The sequence below is a fragment of the Siniperca chuatsi genome, linkage group LG5 (genome assembly GCF_020085105.1).
Source record: "Siniperca chuatsi isolate FFG_IHB_CAS linkage group LG5, ASM2008510v1, whole genome shotgun sequence".
NCBI lineage: Eukaryota > Metazoa > Chordata > Actinopteri > Centrarchiformes > Sinipercidae > Siniperca > Siniperca chuatsi.
The window spans coordinates 10,923,303-10,943,102 of record NC_058046.1 but is presented as its reverse complement, the minus strand read 5'-3'; the positions used below and the strand labels follow the sequence as shown (position 1 = coordinate 10,943,102).

The 19,800-nt window shown below is 39.3% G+C and overlaps 2 protein-coding genes across 4 annotated transcripts; one reads left to right on the top strand and one right to left on the bottom strand.

Annotated features, from left to right (window-relative positions):
- The first annotated feature begins 1,656 nt into the window (after window positions 1–1,656).
- rnf181 (ring finger protein 181) lies at window positions 1,657–5,557 on the top strand. 2 transcript variants are annotated; one of them, XM_044195573.1, is made up of 6 exons: window positions 1,657–1,804; window positions 2,602–2,729; window positions 2,821–2,957; window positions 3,339–3,454; window positions 3,565–3,639; window positions 3,746–5,557. In XM_044195573.1, exons 2-6 carry the CDS (start codon window positions 2,644–2,646, stop codon window positions 3,803–3,805), a joined length of 474 nt encoding a protein of 157 aa, XP_044051508.1. In that variant the 5' UTR covers window positions 1,657–1,804; window positions 2,602–2,643; the 3' UTR covers window positions 3,806–5,557. The 2 variants fall into 2 exon arrangements, with proteins under 2 accessions (XP_044051508.1, XP_044051509.1); XM_044195574.1 differs by having other exon boundaries at window positions 1,699–1,804; window positions 2,584–2,729.
- On the bottom strand, window positions 5,441–18,103 carry LOC122875908 (transmembrane protein 150A-like). Of its 2 annotated transcripts, none has more exons than XM_044195572.1 (8): window positions 17,992–18,103; window positions 13,553–13,824; window positions 13,120–13,167; window positions 12,882–12,968; window positions 12,303–12,370; window positions 10,184–10,311; window positions 9,892–10,069; window positions 5,441–8,471 (listed from the first exon to the last, which is right to left on the bottom strand). In XM_044195572.1, the coding sequence occupies exons 2-8, from the start codon at window positions 13,615–13,617 to the stop codon at window positions 8,170–8,172; spliced, it is 876 nt and encodes a 291-aa protein (XP_044051507.1). In that variant the 5' UTR covers window positions 13,618–13,824; window positions 17,992–18,103; the 3' UTR covers window positions 5,441–8,169. The 2 variants fall into 2 exon arrangements, with proteins under 2 accessions (XP_044051507.1, XP_044051506.1); XM_044195571.1 differs by lacking the exon at window positions 17,992–18,103 and adding an exon at window positions 13,956–16,049.
- Window positions 18,104–19,800: the final 1,697 nt, after the last annotated feature.

Genomic DNA, 19,800 nt, shown 5'->3' with positions numbered 1-19,800 from the left:
AGGTTTTCCCCTCTCCAATCAACTTTTTAATCAAAGTACGCTGTTCTTCTGAACAATGTCTTGAACGACCCATTTTCCTCAGCTTTCAAATGCATGTTCAACAAGTGTTGGCTTCATCCTTAAATAGGGGCCACCTGATTCACACCTGTTTCTTCACAAAATTGATGACCTCAGTGATTGAATGCCACACTGCTATTTTTTTGAACACACCCCTTTCAACTAATTCAACTAATACCCCAATTGCACAGCCTTAAGAGCGTGCATATCATGAATGCTGGGTCTCATTTGTTTTCTGAGAATCTACTGAACCTACTGGTAACTTGTTTGCCACGTAGCAATAAAAAATATACTAAAAACCTTGATTATTCTGGTTAGTCACATTGTACTGCTATTATTTTGAACAATACTGTACATGTGTTTAATAACCACTCATTCAAAGCGGGAGAGGGCTGGTGGGAGGGCATAGCAAAGATACTTTGGTATTTTTGGTACCATTACTGTATTGAGAAGCTAATGAATGTTCACTATTTTGAGAGAAGTACATAATGCAAGAAAATCCGTAAAATATGCCTGTGATATTCCAATAACTCTATGCAACTGTGGATTAACAGCTTTGTATTTCAGCGTCAGCATGTATTTCTTAACAGGCTGTCTGTGCCATTGTATCAGTACCATGTCTAATAACACTGGCAAATTCAGCAAAATACTGATAACAGGTCAATAGTTATGTTTTCATGTTATTAGACTGTGAGTCCACTGAAAAATGTAGGCTGTTACAATGAGAGCCTGGTGGTCTGTTAGAATAAATCTAAGGGCTAAGATGACTCATTTCCCTCAGTATCTGAGTAGCATCTTCTGTATGACCACCAGGTTGGGTCTGTGCGTGGTTAATCATGACATGCAGCAGATACATCAGGCCTTTTGTCTTGTTCAGGGAATTCTAGAGCCTTAAATCTTTTCTCACTCTATTTAAGATATCATGTAACAGTTGTCTCTTCGAATCAATTTAGTAGTGTTATTTAACCAAAGCCATACCTTCTTTGAATTGTTTTTGTGTCTTGTTCACTTTTTTTCCCTTTTCACTTTGAATGTCAATAGTTATGAGTAGTGAGATTCCTCTAGTCTGATTACGCAAATAAATTCTGTTTTGGTATCAAAATGTTGTCCACAGGCTTCGTTTGTCATATGCGTTTACTCAGTGCGTCGTTTTTGCTCTTAAGCTTAAGGAAACACCTTGGAACACAAACATTAGCCATTAACATAACATTAACTGTAGAATACCTCCTCAGTCCTCTTCCTACTCCAAGATTGAAGAAGAGGTGTAAAGATAAGGAGTTTATTTTGAATGCATAAACAATAGAGACATGTAGAAAGTCACTATTACCACAACACCCAACCAATAAGTAATACAAGAGAAGAAAGCTGATATTGCATTTGCAGTTTGAGTAACCTTCAGATTGGGAAAATAATGGTAAATTATCAGTTTGTACTGGGAAACAGTGACACATGTTAGCCTGGCACTGGATTGGAGAGATGAGACCTTGGAGAGTAATTGCTCAGATTCAAGTTCATCAATTGATTGATTGAAAAACAACAAACTATCTAGAATCCATAGATTTACAACGCCAGTACACGCCCCGTACCAATTGGTGGCGGTAATGCAACATTGTTGTTTGCCAACCGCCAAAAGATTTTCAGAAGAAGAAGGGAAGGGATCGATTCGCTACTGTGATTGGACAAAGAACTACCGGTTAATATCGTCCAACCCGGAAGAGTGACATGTTTATTGTTGCTAACATTTCGGGTAAGTCAAAGTCGAGCTAATTTGTTAAGTCTCGCCAAGAATGTGTTAACAATTTATTCTTTTGTACAGCATGTTAAGTCTGTTTGAGACTAGCAAGACCTTAGAGTTTCTCCAACTTGTACAGACTTTAGCCGTGCCTCTGTTATAAGTATACCAAACTCAGTAAATAACCTCAACATGTATGTGTCCTTGTTTATCAGAGAATGACTCTTATTGCATACGTTTTCAATACTGTGACGGTTTTTCAATTCGGCATTCATGCAAGAAGTGTACTAAACAGTAATTTATTTGAGGAACTTTATCGAGTTTAACATTGGCTGGCTGTGCTTAGTGTTGCTCACTACTTAAAACTTTATGGTTTGGTGGAAAAACCTTTTTAGGGCAATACCGCTAAACAGTCGCATGTTTATATTAATGAACACTATTGTTTGTATATTGTATTTGATTAATTAAAGAGTCGCTCCTGGCGACGTCTTCAGTTGTAGAGCATTGCCCTTTAGCACATATTTAAATATGATATATTGAGGGTCACACCTTTTTGTCTATTGATTTCACACTGATAATACACCAGGTAGCCACAGCACTGTTTATTTATAAAGACATAATACATGTCAGAGAAGAGGAAGTTTGGCATAGCTGCAGCTTCTCTCCATGTGTCCTGGAGTGACACTAAAGTGATGGTTACTCACTCATCAGTTATAAGGTTCTGCCTAATCCCTCAACCCTCAGCCCTCATCAGCGGTGGATTTTATGTTTTTGACAAATTAGTTTACCTTCAGGGTACATATGTCTGCCAGGTCTCTTAATGCAAGGAGGACACACACGTTGGCTGGACCAAAATGGCATCCTACTTTGACGAACACGACTGTGAGCCCACCAACCCTGAGGAACAGTATCGCCAGAATGCACTACTTGAACTGGCCAGGTGAGGCTGAACACACTTCAGACACATTGTAATTCTTTACATTGATTAACAGTGCACAGTGCTCTGATTGACTGTTGGTTTGCGCATATAGGTCTTTAATGCAGGGCTTGGACTTAATTGACTCAGGGGCGTTCGACTTGTCAGACTGGGACCAGCGCCTTCCTCCTCCGGCTGCCAAAACTGCTGTTCAGACCCTCACTGTGGTCATCATTTCTCCAGAGCAAGCAGGTGACGGACATTTGCTCCAGTAGAATTAAACGTGTTTTACGTTCATATTTACAATAAGCCTGTTTTGTTTTGTTTTTTAACTGACATTCAAGAAATGTAGAGGAAGAAAATGATGATAGTAGAGAGAGGGCTCATGCTTACAGACAGGCTGAGAGAAAGTTGGTGGATCACAAACTCAATTTGTTGAAATAGTTTGTACCTGAGGATAGATTTGTCCTTCACTTGCTCCAGTGAAACCTCTTATTAGCCAGAAATACAGGACCTGGGCAGATTTGTGTGAATGTGAAGCATGCTGATGCAGGAAATGAGTAAGCGTATTTTGCAAACCTTTCCTGGATTAATAACATTAGAGGAATTAAATCTGGTTTATTGTTCTCACAGACAAAGGTCTCAAGTGTCCCGTGTGTTTGCTGGAGTTCGAGGAACAAGAGACGGTGCGAGAAATGCCTTGCAAACACCTTTTCCACTCAGGATGTATACTGCCCTGGTTGGGCAAGGTAAATCACACAAATGTGTAATTCAGAATTTCATTCTACATCGGACATAGAAACGTTTGAGTGGCGACTTAGAATTCCTTTTAAAATCTTTTGCATGTTTGCAATTTTAGACTAACTCCTGTCCGCTCTGCCGACTTGAATTACCAACTGACAATCCAGAGTATGAGGAGTTTAAAAAAGATAAGGTGAGTGTGTGAATACGCATTGGATGGTGTAAATTGATCCTCATGTTCGAACTGTGCTTTCAATATGGCATCAGTACCTGGCTCAATAGTTTTTTCTGTCCTGTAGGAGAGAAGAAAACAGAGAGAGCACAGGCTGGAAGACCTACATGGAGCCATGTACACATGACATGACAGTGCTGTGGTGCAAGTTTGTGGCAGAGTGGCAACAGTGACATTTTACTGAAAACTTCAGGAAATGCATATTGCTGCGTTCATGCCATTTCGAACAGAATGTAATTTTTCAAGCATGGGGGCGGGAAGTAACGACTCATATTTGTAGTTACGAGGCAGAAATATCAGGAATGTCTGACATCTAAGATATGTCCCAAGAATTACAGAACTATCAAGAAATCATTGGCAAAATGGCTGCAAAGCCACCATCACTGGCAACGCCATCTAAATAAAATCCAATATTACAAATATGTAACACAATAAAGATAGCTCATTTAGGCTTCATTTCTATTTTATATGGTGTGACCACAAGGCTAGCAATAGTTGTAACCATACTCTAATAATGTGTGACCGTTCCTGTTCTTTTCATTCATTTGACATGGCTTGAACGCAGCATATGCAACAGGGTCATTGAAAACTGAAAATGCTTGTCTCTAAGTTGGATAAAGGCTGTTTTCTCACTAGTTAGGATGAATATATTTTAAGATGAGTATGCTGTTGACAGCAGCACTGAAGCACTAAAGTATTTCAGTTCAGTCTCTTTATTCCTTTTTTATATAAATGTATGAGCTTTAAACGCATAAAAACGCTGTTCAGCAGTGTTTGTCTAATTAATATGAATAGGAATATATTTTAATCAGTGACTCATTTTTTGTTATTGTTTTCCCACAAATGTTTAAATGTTAAAATATGATTTTTAATTTTAAAGTGCACTCCAGCAATGTAGTATACACTTTCATTAATTCTGGGTACTCATTAAAGATGGATCGAAAGAACAAAATGTCAAAATGAAAGCAGCAGAGGCTGAGATGTCCTGAGTCCCTAGTATGGCTCAACCTCCAAAGATGCTGGATCCTGCACTTCTCATTATGCATTTTTATGTTAAACCCACATCTTCAAACTCCACGCCCCCAGTGTAACACAGGCTGTCTGTAAATTTGTAGTCTCCAAGCCAAAGGAAGAATTTTCCACTGGTTGTAGTACTCCTCATGCTGAGTAAACTGACCTTTATGTGTAAAATTGGTTTCTGCCAAGTTAAAGAGTTCCTCTTTAACTTGTCCCATGTTGTTGTTTAGATGTTTGAGAAAGCATCTCCTCTCTTCTGGCCTAGGCAGATGAACAATTATTAACATAACCAGTGTGGTCTGAATTGGTTTTGATGCTTCTACATCACATGGCAGTCCCTTATTATAATTAACTTATACTGCTTCCATACGACAGGAGTAATCTGCGAAAACCCATGTGTTAACACACAGTTTTGGACCTGAACCTCTGCTGACTCTGCTCAGCTTGGTGTGATTTTGTATGTATGCATGTTAGCCATTCTTTATATCAGCTGCTCTGCCCAAAATTGTTTATGTCTGCTTGCAAATAAATAGAGCTGCTTTTTATATAAAGAAACAACCACCCAAAGACTATTAACCATACTTACAGGCTGGTACTAATACTATTCCACACTGTCTATATAAGTACTGTATAACTATGATGTCATTTTGCTGTGTGTTTTAAGCAGCAACTTACTGAAAAGGTTGCTGTTTATAAGGAAACAAAGGCAATTTTTCTGTTTAAAGAACAGCCCATGCAAAACATCTGCGAATAATTTATCATTTTTATTTCATATTTGAATATAAATCTCTGTCAAATGAAAATACCTAAATGATAGACAAATCATACATATTTACAGAATTTATAAAAGGAAACAAAATCACCTGTGTTGACTTGTTTTCTGGGATTTCTCTGACTCATTACCATTCTCTTACATAATTTTCAAATTGAGGAAATATGACCAATACATTTTTAGAGACATTTGTTTCTGTGTTGTTGTTGCTAGAGTTCAAGACATGTACAGGTCAGGCAGCCTTTTGAATATAGGATTCTCCCACAAACAAAGATACCATGTGACAGCTTACTGAGGTGTACAGTTTGACAGAACGAAAAGAAAAAAGGTTGTAGAATCCACCTTTAAATTTTGGCCTGTGGAAGATGGTATTATGGATAAGATGCTGTTACAGAATAAATCCAACCCTGATGTGAGGACTCATACAAGCTGCCATTTGTAGTCACACCTTGTGACTTAGTTACAGTATGGTGAAATAGGCTACAGCTGAACACAAGATACAAAAAGAAACTATCTGAACATGTTCCCCTGGCACAGTACGAGGGATAAGGCTAAAACAGTGCACTCATACCAATTCATACACCTACTGCCGACTCACAGAAAACCAATCAAAGCTCCATTGGATTCCAGTCTTTTTTGGCAAGATTAGGATTGCTGCAGTCCCAGAAAGAAAGGGAAGTTAAATCATTTGCATGAAAAGTAAAGAAAACTGACCTGACACATGATTATGCAACTCGTGTGACAGCAGATCCACTGTCCTGTCAAACGCTGACACTCATCGAGACAGATCTTTGTGGATTGAGCTGTGGATTGCTGAGCCGCTATCATATTAAATACTTTTCTCAACCTCAAACCATTGTGAGATGGAAAACATGTTGGAACTCTAGCTTTTACCTCAGAACATCAAACCCACAAAAGATAAGAGGTAGGTGATGTGACCTTTTTAAAAACGTGTATTGCTGGCATCCAGTGGTTAGACAGTTAAAAATGTATCAACACTATGCAGAGAGCAGAATACTGTGTGTGTGATGAAACAACAACGGCTCACTCACTTAAACAAGAACTTAATCTGAGTGTTATATCAGGTGGCATTAGTCAGCTTTAGTTTGAAGAGTGGTAGTTTGTGGCAGTCTGGTGTTGAGCTAATTCAACTGTAATGATTACTAAGAGAAATTGGCAACAGGAAATCATACAGAAACCTCAATATATGACACGCTTTCACTTCAGTCCTGTGTGGAATTGTCTGGTTCTAACACTGTATTGACACCATTGTAACGCCATGAGGTTTATGGCACAAGGTCTGCAAGCATCATATTCACCTCGCAGTTAAAGCCTGTGAACAAATCCTCCCCTGTAAGTACTGAGAAGGCTTCACATCACTGAATATTTAACAGAAAACCTATTCTCAAAACTCAAATAAGGCTTCCAAGGGTCCAGCCTTGAATCAAATCAATGTGTGAATAATTGTTATTCTGCAAAAATATTAGTTGGATTATAGTTTTACCTACACACACCCACTTGTTATACTGTAAGATGTAGGTCACTTCAAATGTCTTGGTGTCACTTGTTTTAATAAAAAAAAATAAAAATAAAAAAAAAGTCCTGTGTTCAACTCCAACACACTGAAAAAGGCATTATTCGCTCCAATGGAGCATAAATTATCAGATGATTCATGGTAATTATTGCACCGGACATGACAGTCAATGAAATAAAAAGGTAGCATGAAATGAAAATGTCACAAAGAAATGCAACTTGTGAGACAAGAATGGAATGACATCCAGGGAGACTACTTCAGAGAATCTCAGTTAAAAAAAGCGATTGAGATGCACACAGTCCGAGTCGTTACAACAGAACAGACCAGTAGGTTTTTTTTTTTCTTATGCAGCCATCCTGCACTCACATGTCAATGAAATGGATTATGATCTCAAGAGTGATAGTGGCTCAAGATACATGTATACATATTTTGTAAAATTATTTAAAAAATACCATCACAATTTGCATTAAAATCATCTGTGCAATCAAATAAAATTGTCAGGTGAAATTAATGATTTTTGCCAATAATTTGACAGATAATTTATGCTTGATTGATTGATTAAAAAGGCCATACGCTTACAGCCTGTAAAACATACATAACTGTTAACTATTCACTTCTCAAACATTCAGTACTTTCTACTTACTACGCAAATTCATAACTCAAACATAAATTGCTATTGTTGTTCTTTCATTCAAAATGCCGTGCAGAGATAAGCAAAAGGCCAAAACAGGTGGGGCACGCAAAGCATCGGGTAGTTCATGAAGGAGTGTCTGGGGAAGGGAAAACCAGTGATGCACAGTTATAGAAACAAAAGAAGAAAAACTTCCATTCAGGAAACAACCTATTCTTGTGAAGAATTACCCAAATCAGCAGCCAGCAAAACATTCATGGTTCCAGTACTCAAACTGGCTCCACACATTCAGCCCTCCTTTCAACATCGCTACAGAAAATGTAACAGGACATTTGACTGTAGTGGCTTGTACCAACGGTGGAAACAAAATAAAATAAAGTAAGAAAGATAGAACTGCATTACTGATGGGATAAATGGTTAAAGATATCAGAACTTCCTCTCTTCCTCCACATGATGCCTCTGTTGCCTTGCCTTCCTGTGGGAGCCCATGAAGCACCTCTGCAGTGACATTTCAGACCTTTGTGCCGCGATGCAGAGCTACAACATGGCTATGCTCTCCGGCGTACAGTTGAGATGTGTGGATGTGCTGCTTCCCCCGGGGGACTTGAGGCCCTTAGTCGCCCCGCCCAATGTCGAGCCCCGGGCCCTGGGGCCCATGATAACCCCTGATCCGAGGTGGTGACTCTGCTGCAGGCCTGTCATCATGGTCTCGCTGGTGACAGTGCCAAACTCGTAGGTGAAGGTGCCGTAGAAGACCAGAATGTCCACTGTGAAGACCCACTCGCAGATGGCTGCAGCGTGCTGCAGGATGAAGCTCTCATGGATGAAGAAGATGCCGCCTGGGAGGAAGACAAGTTAAGGAGACAGACATCTCCGGTCCATGCGTTAGCAAAACAAATAGAGCTACTTTTCCTATTTTAGTGAATCTACAGGAAGTAGAGAAAAAAAAAAGCCTGAATCAAAGTCATGACATAATGAGATATATGACATGCAGCTTAACCTCAGGGTGACAGATGTGAATTCATTATTTGATTAGGGATAAACTGCAATTGGCTTTGCAGCTCCATTAAGCAGATGGGTTTATAAATAGGATACCAGTCAGTGGCTGCAGTATATTCACCTTGGATAAATGGATAATTAACAGGACGTGAAAGGTTCTTATCCCTGCCGCCAAACAGACAAAGAGATGGCAGACAGACATAACGGATGACAATAATGAGTGGTGGGGAGTCTCCCCTAAACTGCTTCCTAATTGGAGCACGTTAAGGAGTGGCCGTGAAGTGTTCTCTGTTGATTGGGAAACAGCCAATTTGGTGCATCTGAGAGACAACAGGCTGACAAAGACAAACCCACAGCTCAACGGTCATGTTTCTAACTGAATGTCACCGAGCGGCAGGCAGGGAAGAGAGGCCCGCCATAGAAAGGGAAGCCATCAGCTCATTCACAAAAGGGGGGGGGTGAGAGCAAGCCCAGACAGATGTTATCGTGGCCTTGCTGTCCTCTCTCAAAAGTTGAAGGACAAACATCTTGATCTGTGCAGATGTGCCTTACAGCTAGTGGAGTGAAAAGGAGAGGAAAACAAGACGTCTCTTCATCGGCCTGCCACCACCCGATCGGGCTGTGAGTGCACTGATGTCTGGATGGCAAGGTGGAGCCATGACAGGCCTGTAACAGGGTGGAGCAATCCAAAACGGACCAAGCAGTTACACAGCCAACCTCCACAACTTATTCCTTCAAGAAAAACCTGTTTAATCTGGTTTCTAAAGGTATGAAAAACAGCAAGAATAAAAATTTTCGTATGAATCCTCGACTAGCAGATCTACAAAAAGAGATGTCAATATGAATTTAAGGAACTCTGACAGGAATTTAAGATTGTGACTAGAGTTAAATAGACCTTTTTCAAGGCAGACATTTTGACTTGTCTTGAGCACAAAAGCGAAAAGCACAGGTGTAACCAATAATGTTAACGATGGCTCAGTCCCAGTAAGTCATTCCAGCGTGCAAGGTCGAACAATATCAGGGCCCTCGAACTGGGTGACCTAAATGGGAGAAGGTCGTTATTAGTGTTATTAGCTACACCTGTGATTTTCTTGATATGACTGTCTCCCATGAAAAAGGTAAATTATTGAATTGAATTAATGAAATTGCTCTTAGCGTTAAAAACACATGTATTAAAAATTGTGTATAGACATAACATACAGTGCATAACTCCTGTATCTGCACAACAAGGGGGATGTCCCACTATTGAGTAAAGGATACTGAGGACGAGGGATACCATGGCTCCCAGCGCCAGAGCCACACGGAAATGGGCCATCCAGTAGTCGAGGGCGGTCATAGCCATACGGTAGGTGAGCACACACTGCAGGCACACAAACAGCAGCCCTGCTGGAAATGCCACACCAGCGCCCACGTAGTGTAGAGATTTGGCGTGATCAACCTGACAAACACAACCGTAGTCAGAAGGGTTGTTTGTACTTGTCTGAGGTCCAAAAAAGAAGCAGAAGGTCACCAAAGTGAATTCAGGTCAGCTAATTTGCTGCAGGAAGTTTACCTGGAAGTTGCCCACCATGACCAGACCCACAGCGTTGGTGAGGCCGGACACCAGAGCGCTGGTGTTGACCCAACATCGGTGGCTGTGTTCGATCACCTGGGCGTAGCGCAGAAGGCACACCATCACCACTGCAGGACAGGGAAGACATGCACATTTACACTGCATCCATAACACAAAATAGAAATAATACGACACAATACACCTGTAAAAACCTTTTGATGTGAATGTGGGTTAGCGGAAACCTGAAATCATCATGGTTTAGTTAATTCAGTTATTGTAGGTATTAACATGGTAAACAAATGGGTATTTTTCTGTTTTCATACTGAATGGGGAAATCTGACATTTGAAAAAATGTCAAGAAAAACATGTATAGCATCTTCAGATTCCAAAATGCTTGTTTAAACATAATGCTCTTGCTTGTTTATAGTTTTATCTATAGCTGGTGGACTGTCATGTGACCGCACCCATTCTGCTGATCTTAGACTTTCTGATTTGTCAATCTGGTTGTATATTGGGGTACTTTTCCTGGCAAGCTTAGCATCACTGTTTAGAAACTATAAACCTGCAGGTTGCTGTCTGTTACAGTACCACCACCAAGGCAGTAAAACAGTAAAACACAGATCAACAACATTACAAGCCACCAACAGGAAGGAAGTCAAAGGTCAGAATTTTTTTGTCAAAACAAAAAAAGCATCCAGACAGCTTATACACTAGTAAGAGACAAGCAGAGAGAAGGGAGCTGAGAAAAGAAGGAATGACAGAAATGTAATGTAGAAATAAAAATCCAACGAAACATAAAAGACAATCTGGAGGATCATAAAAAATGTAAATAAATGAGAAGAAACGATGTGAATTATAGATCGATAGTGACAACAGCAGGAGAGATGCAATTAACGGCAGAGGGGGGAAAATTGGGGCAGAGTTGAGTGGTAATAAAACAAGACAGGGGCAGGAGGGGTTAAGGAGGGAGGCCATAGAGGATACATGCAGGGGAGAGGACAGAGGGGGGAAGTGGAAGGAAAGCCGCATTCATTATTGATTAGAGAGCACAGGCTATTTCAAGCCCCTCCGTATCTCTTGGAGGCTAGTGGCTGCCATCTGTGGGCACCATGGATGATTAATATAACACACAAAATGGACAGCGGAGACAGACATTAAACACTTTTCACCTTCTGTTTAAGAGCAGGAGGCAGTGTAAAAGGGTAAATCGAAGATCTAACCAGAGATTCAACCAATTTTACTTCATAGCATATTGAATAATAAGTATTTAACAATGCATTTTTATGGACATTTGAAAAAAAAAAAAAGATAAAGAAATGGTTTGCTTTTTAATTCCCCCTTTTACACCACAGTAGGTTTTGGTGTTTTCTTGGACAAGGGATTATCCACAGAGAAATGATTTTAAAAAGGAATAATTTCACATTTTGGGAAATATGCTTGTTTGCTTTCTTGCCGAGAGCTAAATATGAAGCTACAGCCAGATGACTGTTAGCTTAGTTTAGCATAAAGACTAGAAACAGCTAGCCTAGTTCTGTCTAGAGTTAAAAAATCTGCCTTCAAGCGCCTCCAAAGCTCACTCATTAATATATTATATCTTGTTTGTTTAATCTGTACAAAAACCAGTGTAAAACGACAAGATGTTGTTTTACAGGGAATTCGGTGCTGAAATTATTTATCTCTCCAGATGCAGTGACTTCCTGGAGTCTCCACTGGTTACCTGGCAACCTCACAGAGATGTCAAGAGACTCTGGGAAGTCACTGCGCCCGGCAAAGAAATAGTCCAGTAAATAACCCCCCGTGAAACCACATTTTTATTTATTATCGAGCTTTGGAGGCACTAGTAGGCAAATTTTATTACATTTGGACAAAGTCAGGATTTGCTGCCTCCAGTCTTTATGCTAAGCTAACCATATCCTGGCAGTAGCTTCATATTCACCGTACAGACATGAGTGGATTAAATCCTCTCATCTAACTCTTGGCAGAAAAGTGAATAGGCATATTTCCAAGAGTGTTGTACTATTCCTTTAAAGAAAGAACTCTTTTAATGACACGACTTTGTGTGTGTGTGTGTGTGTGTGTGTATTGTTTTAAATTCAGTTAAGTCAGAAAGAGGCCTTACCCATGAAGGCTCCAACGTTACCGATCAGGCTGAACAGGCAGCTTTCAGGAGGGAAGGAGCCACATTTACTGTAGCACATGAAGACAAAACAGCTCTCAGTGTTACAGGTAGGACAATAACCTATACCTACATACCTTTATCATACGCCAGTATTTCTACCAGACAGCCATGTACAGTCAAAATGTACAGGAACAAATAAAGTGACTATGATTACACGTATGTGAACTACACTTCCTAATTCAACAATGTAAAAGAATTTAAACTTTTTGCTCTTTTATTATATCTAGATGTAAAACTGAAATTCAGATGATGACTTTACATACACTGCAGAAAAGCCTGCAAGTCTCATGATGCCTTTTTACAAGAGTGCTTTTGTACTTGCCCATGGTTAGAGGCTTATTTGCAGATTAAACAAATGCAATTTATGCAAAGCGTGGGTTAATGACTGTCACAGAGCCACAACATAACAAGGTGCTAATTCATGCCTCTGGGCTTTTGCTGACACAAAATTGCTTTTGTATTCTGCAGAAACAAAAGACTTGAAGCCCAGTGAGGAGGAGGAGAAGTAGAACAGGAGACCTTATGAGGGGGATGTCCTGGATGGTGCAGCATGTTTTGGGGAAGCCTGGTCGGGGCAGCTCCTCTGTGCATGTTACATTGTAAGACCTGTAGCAGTGACACAATGATTTTAGTTAATTCACTACTGTAACTGTGGAATCAGACTGTGCCCAGATTTAAAAAATAAATAAAAATAACAAATGTGGGATATGAGAGTTGTATGCCCATTTCCTCACATCAAGAGAGGAAAATCACTCACCAGTTCTCCACAGGACAAACATGGTGATTCATCACAGCCATGGCATACCTGTGGGGCAAGGAACACATCATAATTTAAAGCAGGAAATGTCACAGTGTGTTGTAATTCCTGATGACACAAGCTGTTATCAAGAAAGATGATTATACTGGGCTGGAGAAAAAGGGTCATTCAGCAGGAAAGGATACTCTCTGGAGCACATGAAGATACTCAAATATTAACTGACAGCGTGAATATCTCAAGTGTGCATATTTGCACATCAACGCATTCCTGTTTGAAATTTACATCTTTAATTTTTGATCATGTAAATAGCTTGTGATGCCCATTTGCACAACCCTATAAATCTGTACTTGTTGCCCCATCTTCACTTGATGTGAACACATTATGTTTCAATGTGACAGCATACGTGACACAGTCAAGTGTTACTGTAACTCACACTATCCATATTCCTGTGATGGAGAAGGCAGACAGGCTGACAGGCAGGACGATCCAGGCAGTCATTGGGCTGGCAGTGAACTGGCTTTGTCCCAAGCATGGGGCGAGAGGGGGGCTTCAGGCAGGAGTGGCGACACGACAGGAGGGATCAGGTGGGGGTGGGTGGGGGTGCGGGGTCACTTACACACAGGGAAACACACGGGGGGGCATGAGAGGAAAAAGGGGGAATAGCACAGCTCTTCTGCTCTACAGGGCCCTGCAACCAGCAGCAACCTGAAAAAAAGAGGGACATGTTTTATTAAATATATGAAAAATACAGTCAGTCAGTCAAACTACTGTAACCATAAATCTGTGATGTCAGTTATACTCCAGGAGTTACTTTGTAATGAAGAGTTGTAATTTACCGTTTTGTGAGTTTCCACGTTCCCTCCATGTGCCTTTGTCTTTTTCGGTCAGTAATTGCCTACATTTCACTTACTCTCAAAATGCAACATGTATTGCATTGGGTCTATCTTGCCTTAACATAAAAATCTGACTTCAAAAGAACAAGAAGCAACAAAGACCAACTGCCTCACATCTTCTGTTAAAAGTTGCACTTTAAGATGCTGCAAAGACTACAGTTGACAGCCAGCTAACATGCACGTACGTTCTGTGCCCATGTGACAGGAAGTAACTAGTAAGTGGTCTATATGTTGTACTCCTAAGAACATTGCAGAAATATTTTCACATCACTGTGAATCTCTTTTCATGAGCTCGTAATAAAAATTGAAAATGTGTCTAATAAAAGAATGCAAACTGGTGCCGGCTCAACTTAGTAGAAAAATTAGACAAACTAGAATCTTAGCCTCTTCTTGGAACATCATAATCATTGTTGAACATTAGTGCCAAATAATGTTCCTAAAGAGAAACTCTTGCTCTTTGATTCTAAATGAAAGAAAACAAAACCTGGTGTTTACTGTAAATGGTTTAGAAAGCTAAAGCATGCTCCAGGAATGTGTGCTAAGATTTTTTTTCGCTTCCCTATCTACAATTTGATGATGTCCATGTTTTATTTAACTGTGATTGCACAAGTACGTGAAGTAAGTGAGACAGAAAGACAAGCACCTCTTGAAGCGAAATGAACAAGCTGTAAAAAAGGTACTGTCAGGGCAAAGTGTACCCTTGTGTGAATAAAGACTCAGCCAATGACAGCTCTGTGGTGGAGGGAAGCATGGGATAACACAGGGCTGTATCATTTTACACAGTGTACAGTCACAAGTGTGTCCTTTGCTCAGAGGGGATATACAGTGAACTAAGATGAACTAGTCTTAAACTAATCCAAATGAAAAGGAGCCCTTGTTCCCAAAGAACTGCCAAACTCACAAATAAGGCATTGTTAAAAATGATCTAATAGTTTTTATACTTATATCTGTCTTATGTGATTATTGTAGGGGTGCAGGAAACCTTGACACAACAATTTTAAGCCCTTTGATCTTTGCTCTATTTTGAATTAGTGGTGTTGTGATTTGTGTTTTGCTAATTTTTCAATCCTTATTGTGACAGTTTTAGATGCATACACTACTGTTAAATATATTTTAAAATCTGTTTTTCAAATCAGTAATGGTAATCAATCACTTACTGACAGAGTATCAGCTGCGAGCTCATATGATAGCCGTAAGCTATGTTATTCTTTGAAAAGTTTCACCATTTCCTATTACTATGCAGATGCAGGAAATCAGGCTAGATATTAGAAATACAATGGTATTAGAAAGACAAATAAATCTGATTGACAAGAGCTGTGACACTGTTTACAAAAAAACATTTGTAAACTAACTTACTTATGCAAAGCCAGACCTCAAAAGAGTGTCCTGGCCAATTTCCACATTTTGTCTTCTGCGTCAAGTTTCATCTCTGTATAGGAGTACATTTTGATTTTAGACTATTAGAGCTGCAGCAATTAATCGATTAGTTGATCGACAGAACATTAATTGCCAACTATTCTGATAATCCAATAACTGTTTTGAGGCATTTTTTAAGAAAGAATGCCAAAATTCTCTGGTTTCTGCTTCTCAAATGTGTATTTTCTGGTTTCTTGAGTCTTCTATGACAGCAAACTGTATATCTTTGGGCTATTGCTTGGACAAAACAAGACATTTGAAGATGTCACCTTGGGCTCTGGGAATTTGTGATGGGCATTTTTCACCATTTCCTCGACTAATCAGTTAATTGAGAAAATAATCAACAGATATAACAGATATAATGAAAATCATTAGTGGGCTTGCAACTAAAACAAGGGAAATCTGTTGATGTTTTTACGCAGTTTCCCCCATCACACTTTCAGATGAAACTGATTAAATCACAGGACTGATTTATTTCCATTTCCACCAACTGCACCATTAGAGGTGATTGTTTTGTCAAAAGTGACCAGGAGTAAAGGAGAGTTTTTAAAGGGAAGGCTTTGGTGTGGTGAAAGGTTAGAGTAAAGCCTTAGCAGACAGAATGATCATTATTGATACCCCCCCATACTCTAGAAGACAATGACTCGCCCGCCCCAATGACCCCCTTTTGTTAATCGCTTTTGCTTGGAGTATGCTGCTGGCCAAACACTTGATCTCTCAATGTTTTGTTGTCCTCTCCATCCACTTTTCTCTCAAATAGGTAAATACGTTTGACGGGGTCTTTACAGGTTGCTCTGGTAACCATGGTTTTATTTCAAAAATAAAACATTCAGCCAAGATGGAATATCCTCTGACATTTACGTTAATCAAATAAATTTGTTTTTGGTTCATGATTAAGGTGAGTGTATAAGAAAATAATTCTATTTAAATCTTTTTATTTCTACAATTTGTCAATTATGGACAGGTTTATTCCCAGCCACCGCATACACCATCATGTGCAACTCCAAGTCACCAATGTTTTTCATTCATTTCCTTTGTTTAAACTGTGTTCTCTTTTTCTCATGTCATTTCCATAGACAAACACAGACTAGATTTGCATAAGGTTATGTTCACACACAGCTTTGTTTCATACATCCATGTTGTTGTCCTGCACTCAATGTTAAAGTGTAGCCATTTCCTCTTATGGTTTGGTGTACATGGTAGCTGTTAGCTCTTCTGAATGTATACAGTCAGCAGTAGTGTTTGCAAAGGCTTTTGAAGTGCTGTCAAATATGGCGCTCCGAGTAAAAGCCAGAATACTCACTGCAAGTTGCGGTTGTTTTACAGTGATCACACTAGATAGCGAAGCTTGCAAATCACAGCTAGGAGAATACATAAAGGAAACTATAAAGACCTGCAGCCTGCAGGACACACACAAAAACAGCCAGCCAATCACCTGATATTGTTGACCCCCAGCAGGCAAAGAGGAAGGGTGTGAACTGCTGTTTTGATACTGGGGTTTTCGAAGCCAGACATTTTCAAATTCTACACACAAGCACTTTAAGAATTTAATACAGTAAAAAAATGGAGGCTCTGATGTGTATTGTTATGCATGCGTGCATTACTAAACTACTGGTGACAACTGCCTGGGCAAGACGGTGACCTACAGATTTTCTGGCCATGGGAGAAATCATTTTGAGAAAGAAAAAAAAAAATCACCATCCCTAATTAATATATCAGCTATATCTTTTAAATTGCATAGTGTTGTTCTTTACTTGGCATGAAAATTAAATTCGTGGTCAACAAGTAACTTGTAATGATTTACAAATCAAATAACTAAAGGTTCATTTTCTTGTTACTAGTTAATCTAATTTTTAATTTCTGTTTTTATTCACACTGCTGCAATGGGCCAGGTGACATGACACACAGAAAACTATTTCTGTTTATGGTTATTATTATCAAAAGAAAATAAATTTCAACCTCACGGTGACAACCACACAAAAGGTAAAGTTATCACGATATTTTGTATGGGAAAGTAGATCAAATGATGATTAACTGATGAAAGTTCATAAACAGGTTTAAGATGCAAGACGGTAAGATATACAGCATACCTGTTATTACATTTCTTTTAATAGTCTTAACTAATCTGAGGAGCAGCTAAAACGCAGGATACTGACATAATCAAAAGCAAAGCTGTGTGTGTGTATGTGTGTGTGTGTATTTACGGGGGACCATAACACCCCCACCCCCCGCATCCATTCAGAGTAAATATTCGCCACTGTACTTGTAAGACTCGATACAACTGTGACAATGTATTTTAATAAACAGCGAATTATATTTATCCATAGTTGAGCAACCAAACAAACGGAACAACATCTCGTGAACCGGGTAACGGTACCGTTAGCATTGTTAGCTTCAACCTAGCTAGCTGGTTAGCTTGCACTTTAGTTTTCTTGACTTGACACTTGCTCGCATCTTGATTTCCGCTAACCTAAGCGATAAGCTGCTAAACAAGAGACAATCAGAGGACAAGAAAACCGACGCTACCGGGACAGTCAGTACACAAAAATGAGTCTACACCTACCTTCAACCTGCTATGCCCACCACAGACCTCAACAACCTTGGTTTCCCTTTAAAAACAGCGTTTTCTTAGCAGATGAGGCTAGTCGCATAAATAACGTCCGGTTGGGCTTTTCAAAATAAGACATAACAGTTTCACTGTAAGAATGGCTTTTAGGATATTATAAATTACAAAACAATAGTTGTTTCTTTTTTACAAACTCGTTCCTTTCATGGCGCTGTTTTAATATGAGTGTATATAGAAGATGCTTTGCAGCGCTACAAAAATATACTGAACGTATTCACTCAAACAAAAAAGTAGATACCTTGGAAGGATGCCCATCACCTGAGTTTGTCCCTCAAGCTGTAAAAGAGATACCTGCGCATTCTGTACCAGCCGGAATAAATCACCTTACATGTGAGCTTAATTTACATCAAAAGTTTCACCACGTGTTCAATCCAGTTTATCTTGATATGGTTATTTTTGAGATAAATATGACGCTTTTATTCTCGCACAATCCCATATCTGGTGTAACTAACTTGACGCAGCGCTCAGTGTTGTCAGGCCCTGCTGTGCGACACCTCTGTGTCTGTAGTTTTTGGTGAGAATGTCCACTGTGAAGTTTAATTTAAATCTGTTAGGTAATGTATTTTCTGAAATTACAGAAGAGGAACGTGATTAGACTTTGTCCGTTTTAAAATGATATGTTTCCAAAAATGATAGTCCACACAAATTGATGTCATACACTTTTTTCATAAAACACTTATCTCTTGTATAATTATACAAAACATACATGAAGTGTGTCTTTATAATTCATGCATTTTGTTTCCAAAATTATTAATGCTTTACTGTAGCAGCCACACAAAAACTATAATGGGGAGAAGTGCAAATCCTTAATTAACCCTAGCAACATTGTGGTCTTTGTCTTTTGAGATCCAAAAGGTTCAACTGATGTTAAGTCTCTATAACAGAAGAAATCATGTTGCCCTGCCAAAAATGATGCAGGTGACCTGCAGGCAAAAGAGAATAGGCCTTTCTCACAGCAGACATTTGGACTTATAGCTGGAAAAAGCACAGGTGTTTCTAAGAAGATTAACGATTGCTCCATTCTATTCAAGTGTCCCAGTAAGCCATGCCAGTGTGACAGTGAGCAGGACCCTGAAACTGAAGCAGCCAAATGGAATTCAACCATCATTCATTTTATTATTTACACCTGTGCTTTTCCTACTGTGACATGTCAAACTGTTCTTCCAAGTTTCATCGAATATGTTAATGAACTTTTATGTTCACATGTAAATACATACAAAAAATTGTGAATGTTGTAGTCAGATTAGACATTTTTGTAAAAATGCAGATACAAGAGTAGCTCATTAATACATTTTTTGTGTTTTTACTTACATTTCTAGGGATTTTAAACTGAAGAATTATAGAGACCCAGCTGTGGATGTCAAAGATGTTTTCCAATGCAGACATTTTTACGTGTCATAGCAGGAAAAGCACAGGTGTAATAAATAACAGTAATTAGCTCTGACACACAAGACTCCCACCAACGCATAACAGCTGTCCAATCAGAGCTTCAGCTGCTGCTCTGTCGGTTAGACTTCATCTGATTTGATATAAAACAAATGAATATATATGACATACAGTGATATACAGTGGGACTCCAATTTTACCTTGCTTTTGGCTTTTACTGTAAGCTGTCGGTTTACAGTAAAAGCCTGTGGCACCACCTTACCTGAGTCATATTCCTAGTTACCAAACCTGAAAATGTAGCTGTGTGCAGTTGATCCAATACTCAGACAAGCAAATCCTGCTGCTTCTCTTGAACGATGT

What these genes read in the sequence shown, in the direction of transcription:
- rnf181 (XM_044195573.1), top strand. Translation starts at nt 2,644, where the DNA reads ATGGCATCCTACTTTGACGAACACGACTGTGAGCCCACCAACCCTGAG. An exon ending in GCACTACTTGAACTGGCCAG is followed by an intron (nt 2,730 to 2,820) that starts GTGAGGCTGAAC and finishes TTGCGCATATAG; the next exon opens with GTCTTTAATGCAGGGCTTGG. An exon ending in TACTGCCCTGGTTGGGCAAG is followed by an intron (nt 3,455 to 3,564) that starts GTAAATCACACA and finishes TTGCAATTTTAG; the next exon opens with ACTAACTCCTGTCCGCTCTG.
- LOC122875908 (XM_044195572.1), bottom strand. Translation starts at nt 13,617, where the DNA reads ATGACTGCCTGGATCGTCCTGCCTGTCAGCCTGTCTGCCTTCTCCATC. An exon ending in ATCACAGGAATATGGATAGT is followed by an intron (nt 13,168 to 13,552) that starts GTGAGTTACAGT and finishes CTTGCCCCACAG; the next exon opens with GTATGCCATGGCTGTGATGA. An exon ending in CAGGACATCCCCCTCATAAG is followed by an intron (nt 12,371 to 12,881) that starts GTCTCCTGTTCT and finishes CATGTGCTACAG; the next exon opens with TAAATGTGGCTCCTTCCCTC.